Consider the following 10,206-nt stretch of genomic DNA (forward strand, 5'->3'; position numbering starts at 1 on the left):
TAACGTGTCCAATGCCTCAAAATTTCATAGCTTTGTGAGGAAAGTGGTAAATAATGAGTGTGCCCAGATACTATTGCACTGCCAGATACTTCCCTTGGTGTCCACCAGCCTCTTTTAGGGAAGAAGCTGGAAACTAGCAGCTGGCAAGTCCCTGCCTTTTTCATCCCAAAGCTCTCTCTAGATAGTAGAACACATCCTAGGGGGACATCTCACTGTATTTTCCTGCAGTTGTAATTATTTAGGAAGTAGGCAGCCATGTATAAATGAGTCCACCACAAGCTTTCAAAATTTCAAAAATGTACAGTTGCCTCACACTATAAAGCTTTATCTTTTTTCACTTGCCTTTTGTTTGCTTTTTTTGCAACACAGAACATAGAACATAGAATAACAGAGTTGGAAAAGACCTTGGAGGTCTCCTAGTCTAATCCCCTGCTTGAGCAGGAGACCCTACATTTCAGACAAATAGTTGTCCACAATAGAGATTACATATTGAAAGGAATGCCTTAGCCCCTGCTCCCAACCACTTAGGACACATTGGTTAGGATCAACACCTTTCAGGGAAGGCAGTAAGGTGGGATGGATAGCTTGCAGGCAGACTTTGGAAAGTCCAAGTCTTAAATATATTGTTAGGAAAGAGAGGCTATTTCCCCACTTCTATACTGAAGAGACCCAACAGGAGAAAGTGTACGTGCGCGCGCGCACACACACACACACGCATGCATACATACACACAAACAAACTTGAGGACAGAAATAAGTAGGTTTTTGCAGATAGGCATACCTTATGGTTTACAGACAAAGTCCATCCACAATGCACTTGGCTAAAACATACATAAAATCCAAAATAAAACTTTTCCTTTTTAAATGAATTTAGAACAGGGGTCCCCAACCTATGGCCCGGGAGTGGGCTGTGGGCTTTTGGCTGGTGCGCGCATGCGTGGGCGTGCATTTTCCCCCACTCGCGCTAGCGCCTGCGGCCCTGTTTGCACATGCACACAGCGCAAACAGAAATGCTAGTGCAGGACGGGTGTCTGCAGCCCGTTTGCACATGCGCCGCTAGCCCGGGCGGTTTGCGAGGCCCGTTTGCGCATGCGTGAACCGGCCACTAGCCGCTATGGGGTGTGTGCAGCCATTTCTGCATGTGCACGGAGACAGCACATGCTGCATGCGTGAACGGGGCTGCTAGTGCTGCACCAGTGTGGATGACCCCATGCGTGCACGCACGCACACCAATTTTGAAGCTGCTCTCCTTCCCTCCGGTCCTCGAGCCCGGAAAGGTTGGAGAGCTCTGGTTTAGAATATTCTCTCTTGATGAAACTTGGGTTATTCTTAAAGGCACAGGGAGAGAAAAAGAACACAAGCAACAGTAACATATTGGGTGGAAAAGACATTGTTTCAATCTGTTTTAGTAAAGTTAACAATGAGCTTTGTGTCCTAAAAACTTACAAATTCGTTGTGACATATGCTTTTATGATCCAGCATCCAATTCATTAAGCACAACAAGTACTATCCTCTTATTACCTGATATATTTCAAGGATACTTGAAATATGTGTATTGTGTGTTAGATTCATGTCAGTTTTATTCCTTATGTAATTTGCAGGATTTATTGCGATGAATAGAAACTGACCTGAGATTTCATATGTATCTGATTTTCAAAAGTGACACATTTTATAACATACTATAAAATTATATTATGTAAACTAATTCAGAGGAAAAGTCATAGGTAAGGGAGAATTTTTTTTAATTAAGAGCACAAATATACAATAAGTTCTGGTATTGGTATTAGGAAGGTAAAAATGAGGAAGCATTACAAAAAGAGTTTGAAGCTCTACGCCATCCTTCTATTTCTTCCTTGTTTTTTGTAGAGCTTTTACTACTTCAAGTGGAACATTTTAACATTCCCTCTTTCATGCTTGCTATCAGGTATTTTAGTGACAACTTTTCTGTAACAGGTGGAATTTGAAGGGCTGAAGCATGAAATCAAAAGACTAGAAGAGGTTACAGAATTCCTGAACAGCCAGTTAGAAGATGCCATAAGATTGAAAGAGATATCTGAACGCCAGCTTGAAGAAGCCTTAGAAACCCTGAAGACAGAACGCGAGCAGAAGAACAATCTTCGGAAAGAATTATCTCATTACATGAATATCAATGACTCCATGTATACCAGCCATTTGAACATCTCTTTGGATGGATTGAAATTTAGTGATGAAACCACCGAGCCCAATAATGATGAGATTGTGAATGGCTTTGAACCAAATTGCCTGAGTAAAATCAACAATGGCAATAATAAAGCATCAACACCAAAAAAACCCGATAGCTTTCCTCCAGCCCCTAGTTTGGTGAATGATCTTCTGAGTGAGCTAAATATATCTGAGATACAAAAGCTGAAACAGCAGCTAATACAGGTAAGTCTCTACTTTACCTATTCCTTCAATATGTGTATATCAATTTCTTAAAATTGAGCTTTTCCAAAAATATGTACCGGTTGGAGATTCTGTTTCATTGAGGTTGCTGAAGTGAACTGTAGTATTCAGTTTTAATATATCTTTTATATTGGCTCTATTTGAAATGGCATGTAGAATACTCAAAAGTTTCAAATGTGGTATGTCTTGCTACTTTCTACACTGTTTAGGAAAATAATGCTTTCGGTTACCATAAAGTATAAATCTGTTAAAATTTGAAGTCCACTGATAGTTGATTTTATTTGGACTGCCCTGATATTTAATTCTGTAAATTTCTAATATTACAGGAAAGCACATTTCACACCTGTAATTTATGTCCAGTGATATTGAGATTAATTTAAATAATTTATATGTGTTGGTTGAAATCTCATGAAATCCAAACTTTTTTTTCATACAAATTACCAACTTTTTAAGTTTTACTTTGGTTTTGTAATAAAGAGGGGAAAATTTTAAGTGTTAAATGTAGAAAAAATTAATTAAAAATCCCAAACAAGGATGCTCATGAGACCACATAAAACTTCATAACGTTGATTACATTGTTAAACATTGCTGATTATACTGTAAAGGCATTTTAAATAGTTTGCTAAAATATGAACATTCACAATATATTACTTTTCTAGATTGTCTTAGTTTCTTTAAGTATTTTAAAGAATAAAAATATTTCATGCAAATTTCAAGCAATTATTTTGTTTGAAGTGAAAGCTATTTCATTGTGTACATCTTTGTCTCATGGAAAAGTATGAATGAACATTACAAAAATATATGTTTATCATAATAGATAGTAGAATTTCCTTTGATCAGTTAAACTGATATGGATTGACTTTACTTATATAATCAATATATAATATTCAGGTAGTCCTCACTTAATGATCACAATTGGGACCAGCAACTCCTTTGATAAGGGATGCAGTTGTTAAGCAAGACTTCATGTTACCCACAATAGACTTATAAAGGTAGTCCTCCAGTTACGAATGTAATGGAGCCTGCCAATTCCATTCATAACTCAAAAACTGTGGGAATGTGGGAATGAATCTTGTACCTTGAACGAGATCACTCCCTGCTCGTTAAAACGCACGTGGCTCATTAAGTGAACATGAGGTATCTCAGCATGGAGAAGGCCATGGAGGGCCTAGTGATGGAACAGGCCCCCAAGGCCTCACTGACCCACTAAGATACCTCATGCTTCCTCCTCCTTTCATGCCAGGCCGGACTCACCTTGAAAAGATCTGTCTCCTCTCTGCTGCGGTTCCTGCTGCTGCCCGGATCTGAGGCTGGGGGACGCTTCTGTGTGCCTCCGGAGGCTGGATCCGGGCATCGGAGGCCTTTTTCAGGCCGCTGCTGCCTGGACGTGAGGCTGGGGAATGCTTTTGCGGCCCTCCAGAGGCCTGATCTGGGCATCAGAGGCCTTTTCCAGGCCGTTGCCATCCGGATCTGAGGCCAGGGGATGCTTCCGCGGCTCTCTGGAAGCCCGTTTCTTTTGGGGAAACATGGTAATATATTTATCCTTAACATTTGAATGCATTTTCAATCCCAGTACTGTAGATGTTTATACTTTGGTACATATTTCATTGTAAAACACAAATAGCAGTTGTACAAAGTAAGACTGTAGGTTAATGATTCCAAATTCTGGAAATAATAGCTTAAAACATTTAGATTCAATAATCTTATAGTATATACAAATTTAAATAAATAAATAAATAAATAAAAATATTCCTTGTTACATTTAACTGTAAATGCCAGGTGCCAAATTTAGATTTTTCATTTATGCGAGGCTGCTTTACAGGAACAGATACAGTGTGAGTTCAGAAAATAATCGTTATTTTTCATTACAGATGGAGAGGGAAAAAATGAATTTGTTGTCTACGCTCCAAGAATCACAAAAACAACTGGAGAACACCCGGGGTGCCCTTTCTGAGCAGCGTGAGAAAGTCGGCAGGCTCACAGAGAACCTCAGTGCTATGAAAAAACTCCAGGTCAGCAAGGAACGTCAGTCGGCTCTCGACAATGAGAAAGACCGAGATAGCCATGAAGACGGGGATTATTATGAGGTGGACATCAACGACCCAGAGATCCTGGAGTGCAAGTATAAAGTAGCTGTGGCAGAAATCAGTGACTTGAAAGAGGAACTTAAAGCTCTCAAGGCTAAATATGAGGAATGTGAATCCAAGTACGAAGAAGATAAGGGCAGGTACGAGACGGAAACCCAAGCCCTGACAGAAAAGATCGGCTCTTTGGACAAGTCTAGTAGGCAAGATAGGGAGCAGGTCATCAGATTGGAGAAGGAACTCAGGAAAGTCACTGATGTTGCTGGGGAAACCCAGGGCAGCCTTAGTGTAGCCCAAGATGAGCTGGTTACCTTCAGTGAGGAATTAGCCAACTTATATCATCATGTATGCATGTGCAACAATGAAACCCCCAACAGAGTGATGCTAGATTACTACAAGCAGGGCAAAGGAGGACATACCAGTCCGGAGGTCAAAGGCCACAGATCACCAATCCTGCTCTCTAAAGGTTTATTGTCGATAGACTTGGGGAAATCAGAAACCGGGAGTGGTGAAAGCAGTCCTTCACCAATTTCATCCCTCCCTTCACCAGTATCTGAGGTATCCCGGAAGGAACCTATGAATGTTTACAACCTGATTGCCATAATCCGTGATCAGATCAAGCATTTGCAGGCAGCAGTAGATAGAACAACTGAGCTGTCGCGGCAGCGGGTGACTACCCAGGAACTTGGGCCAGTGGTGGACAAAGATAAAGAGGCATTTATGGAAGAAATTCTGAAGCTGAAGTCTTTGCTAAGCACCAAGAGAGAACAGATTGCAACACTGAGGACTGTACTAAAAGCCAACAAACAGGTGAGATTTACACTACTTAGATTACAAAGAGAAAGAATTCAACACACACACACATACACACATATATATGTATACATCTAGATGTATACATATATACATCTAGAAATGTAATTACAGTAGCTCACTCATTGCTTTTTGTAAAAATCAGTTGCTATTTCATTCCCCCAGATAATTGTCAGCTCTTAATATAATTGACATTACATTACACAGAATATGGTTCGATATGGTATCATAAAAACCTGTTCCCAGAAGGTCCATCATCCTGTCTGGGAAGAAAAGTTCTTGTAACTCTTCTTAATCACTCTTCTTAATTCTGGGTCAGTCTCTCTGATTGCCGGCATGGCCATTTGGGGGGGGGGGGTATTTTGCTAGTCTTATTGAAATAAATAAATTATCATAAAGCTACTTTTGGATTATTATGTGTAAGTCTAAATTGATCCATCTAAATTGAAAGTAACAAACTGGAAAAGATGCAGAGAAGGACAAATCACTTTTGATGAATAGTAATTTAAAGAAAAGGAGTTTACTATGGAGAAGGCAAGACTAAAATATATAAAATGTATGTATAATGAGGGTAAAGTGGTCAGAAATAAATATTCTCTTTTCCCCACTCCCCCAAAAATGTTTGGCAACTTACATAGCTTAATCATTGCTTAGATGATTTTAAAGCAAAAGTAGACATACAGTATCATAAAGGATGGATTTATCAGTGAATAGTCTGAATAGCAATAAAAAAAGAATAGAAGTTGTCAGACAGGAAGTAAAGAATGTTGGTTTGCGTGCTTATTGAAGACATTTTGTTATTATTGTTTATGAAGTAAGAAATTAAGAAAGATTCGCAGTATCAGAAATCATTTCTCTTTCCTTCTTCCTGAATCCCACCAGTGTAGGTGGTAGAAGCAGCAATGTTGGAAGGAGTAGGCCTGGTGAAAATCAAAGCAGTAAGATGGTGGAAGAAGCATAACAACAGAAATCTTTTTGTTTGTGCCGTTTCTTTGACACTTCCATTGCAGACATCATTGGAAAGAAGGGTTTAGGTAAAATGTTGCTATTACAAGGCAATTCCCCAATGAACTCCTATCACTAACATTGTTGTTTCTTTCTTAGATTTACATATCAAAAGTATCTTCAGAAATAATGAATTGTATTTTAATTGTTCATTGGATTAATTGCCTGCATTGTGAAGTCTTTGTCAGGGAGTGTGAATACATTAACATCCCCTTTATCTGACTGGCTTATAGACGCTTACAATAACTGTGAATCTTTTCTTTTGCTCATTTTGGGAAACAATCAGACAGCAGAAGTTGCCCTTGCAAACTTGAAAAGCAAGTATGAAAATGAAAAGGCAATGGTTACAGAAACGATGATGAAGCTGCGCAATGAACTCAAAGCTTTAAAAGAAGATGCTGCTACTTTCTCTTCTCTGAGGGCCATGTTTGCTACCAGGTAAAATTTAACAAAAGATGGTTACAGCAAATAAAATTGTATGTGCACTTTATAGTAGTCACCTTAAAATTACACAATTCCGAGTTAGTGGGGGTGGGGTGGGCTCTGGGAAAGATAGCTTGAGTACTCATTGTTTCTTCTTCAGATATTAATTTCAATTACATAGATCAGTGATGGCGAACCTTTTAGAGACCGAGCGCCCAAACTGCAACCCAAAACCCACTTATGCATCGTCGGGTGCCGGGTGGGTGTGGCCCATTGGGTGGGTGTGGCCCATTGGGTGGGTGTGGCTGCGGTGGTAACGGCAGACTGGGTGGGACTAAAAAGTTCAATCAATTCCAACTTTGCAAGATCTTTTTTTTTCCTGCGAGAAGTTGAAATTGACTGATTGATTGAACTTTTTTTTTTTGTACACAGCGGCGGAGGCCTAAAGCGCAAAAGGTTTTATAAAACCCAATTGAAGGCCTAGGACTGGGGCGACAGTGCGCATGCCCACAAAGAGGGCTCTGCGTGCCGCCTCTGGCACCCGTGCCATAGGTTCGCCACCACTGACATAGATTGTATGTATCATATACACACACAAAAAAAATCCATGAAGCTGTATCTATGCTGTCTGCAACAGGAAAGCAACCCCCCTTCCAATAAGAGAAAAGTAGCAGATTCAGTATTCATGGTTTCTCTTTTAAGCAAATAAAAAATGGCAACTTACATCATTCTGAAAATGAAGGCACGAATCAGCTGTGATTAATAATAAGAGAAATATTGTTTTCAAAACCTGCCTATAAGTTAAAATATAAAAGATTGTGGAGTTATTTCTTCTCATTCAAAAATATGATGGTTTGGAAAACTATATGTTTCAAATGTTACAAAAGGTTTATGATCACAGTTAAAGAATAAATTATCATAGGCTTCCCTATTTGAAGTCACAATTGCTGAGGACAAGCATCATCATGAAAAATCTTTGTGCTAACTGCTATGAGGAATTATTTGGGAGCAATTAATGGTTGCTGGGATAGAAGACATAATGAAGGAGCTTACTGCCAAGAAGGACTGGAGAAACACTGATGACTGGAATAACACTAAATGTTATTTGATAAAATTTGACAGCATATATGTCTAAATCACATAATTTTTAAAAATCACATGGGAGAAAAGTTGTCGAATGAATTAGGTTTTCCTCACCATTATTGGAACCTTTTCAATAAAACAGTGACATTCTCTTGAGATAGTTCACAGGGCTGAAGCTTGGGATCTTGATCAAGATATTAATGTGGTGGCATTTGAGTAAAAGGCTGAGTTGTAATTCAAGAAAGGACGAGAATGGAATACTAAAAACCATAGCCTTGAATGAAAGGGAGACCGTCAAGAAAATTAGAAACGTGAATCGGTATTGACACCCATGCTAAGCAAATTTACCTAGTTTATGTGTAACATGCAGCCATAGTAGCTTTGTTTGCACATCATACTAAAGCAAATACAGGTTATCCTTGACTTATGACCACAATTAAGCCTACATATGTTTTTTGTGGTCATTAAGTGAGTCATCCCCATGATTGCCTCACTCAGTGATTGCAAACTCAGCTCCCACTGCAATTGTTAAGTGACCACACTGGAGTATCCTGAGTGGGAGGATACTGGAAGGCCCAACACCCATCAGTATGAGCCTTCCCTCTGCCCCACCATTCGTAGTAAGTTTGGGAATTCTGCCTGCTCAACCACAGGAGTCCACTTACTTTCTGTGCAGCTGCTGACAAGCACACCAAGCCAATGTGAGGGACAGCTACTCTAGAAAACTAGCCAATGTGATGCTTCCAAAAGTGGGAAAAGCCTTGGAACATTGCAAGGGCTGTTGTCCTTCTCACAATGTTTCTAAGGGCTTTTTCTAGCTTTCAGATTTTTTTTTTAAAAAATACATATATAAATAAAGCAGTTGTAATTTAGCATAAGATCTATTTCTTATTTAATAATTAAAAGGAGGAGTTTGATTTTTGTATGTGAAAGTCGGGATTCCTTGTTCAGATGGCAAGTTGGTGCCATACTAGTACAATACAGTAACACCATTTAGTTAATTTAAACCAGTGTTTCTCAACCTTGACAATTTTAAGGCATGTGGACTTCAACTCCCAGAATTCCACAGCCAGCAATGCTGGCTGTGGAATTCTGGGAGTTGAAGTCCACATGCCTTAAAATTGTCAAGGTTGAGAAACACTGATTTAAACCCTTTGCATGCTCATTCCTCTTCAAGCATCGTAGGCACTCAATCTGGTTTTCAAGAGATTCTCTGGAGCTTGGGAACACCAATATTGCACTCTCTATAACCTCTCTACACCCCACACATGTGAATAGACTATTCTTACAAGTTATAAATGTATTTAAAAGGCATACGTGAATCAATTCTCTTGTGTTAGCACCTGAAGGCTTTGCTCTTAAAAGTGCACTTTCATTGCAGGTGTGATGAATATGTCACTCAGCTGGATGAAATGCAACGCCAGCTTGCTGCAGCGGAAGATGAAAAGAAGACCCTCAACTCCCTGCTTCGCATGGCGATTCAGCAAAAGCTAGCCCTGACCCAGCGCCTTGAACATCTTGAGTTGGATAATGAGCAGTCCAAAAGGGTGCGCACAAAATCTGCACCCAAAGTCAAGAGTAGTAGCCCCAGTGTAAGTCATATTCGATCATGTGGAGACAAGTCGGAAGGCTCTGTGCTTAATAACCAAGTTTTTTGCAGTGATAAATATAAGATCTGTTGTGATTAAAGAAGAAATTAGGAAGCTGTAAACACACATCTGATATTTGTGCTTTTGAATGTCAGCATTAATCCCCACTATATCAATATTGCAGTGATGATTTATATTAGTATGTTGTTAAACCATGTAATACAAGGTGTATTATAATGGTCTTAACTGTAACTGAATCACAAGCATGGGTGGGGAAAAGGCAATGAAGAAGTTAATGGTGGAAGAGTATTTGCTGTTTCCACAGTGAATGGCTTTGGTTTTGTGGATTATGGATAAGTGCTAAAGGAGCATATCTGGTACAGTGTACATGCTGTTACTAACTGTAGCTTGTCTAACACAAATGGGATGCTTTTCCCAGAGTCACAAGTTTGTTTCCAGGGATGGAGACAGCAAAATTGTCTCCTTAGTTAGTAGTTTTGAGAAGTGATGGTATCTAGCTTCTAAAATCAGAAGTACAATGGGAGTATTAAAAGTAGATGATTAAATCTGCTACAGTGGTTAACTGCTGTCATTATCATTATCTCAAAATTCAAAAATCTTTTATCTAAGTTTTAAATATGTAGGCAAACTATGGGAAAGAAGGCAACCTTCTGAAGCCCTTTATTTCCTAGCCCTGCTTGGCTTTTTGGGCTTAAGCTATTAAAAAAATTGCACATTAAAAAAAATAAAATATGCAATATAATATTGCCTGTTTGGGAGGAGAAT

At 39.2% G+C, this 10,206-nt stretch overlaps 1 protein-coding gene across 1 annotated transcript; it reads left to right on the forward strand.

Moving 5' to 3' along the window:
- Positions 1-1,952: 1,952 nt before the first annotated feature.
- Positions 1,953-9,561, forward strand: BICD2 (BICD cargo adaptor 2; the record flags this gene model as incomplete). Its single annotated transcript, XM_015824104.1, has 4 exons — positions 1,953-2,405; positions 4,295-5,317; positions 6,612-6,763; positions 9,213-9,561. Coding segments are annotated over 4 exons (1,935 nt in total), but the record flags the coding sequence as incomplete, so codon positions are not given.
- Positions 9,562-10,206: the final 645 nt, after the last annotated feature.

This window comes from Protobothrops mucrosquamatus, unplaced genomic scaffold (assembly GCF_001527695.2).
Source record: "Protobothrops mucrosquamatus isolate PMUCROS unplaced genomic scaffold, P.Mucros_1.0 scaffold2119, whole genome shotgun sequence".
NCBI classification, from domain to species: Eukaryota; Metazoa; Chordata; class Lepidosauria; order Squamata; family Viperidae; genus Protobothrops; species Protobothrops mucrosquamatus.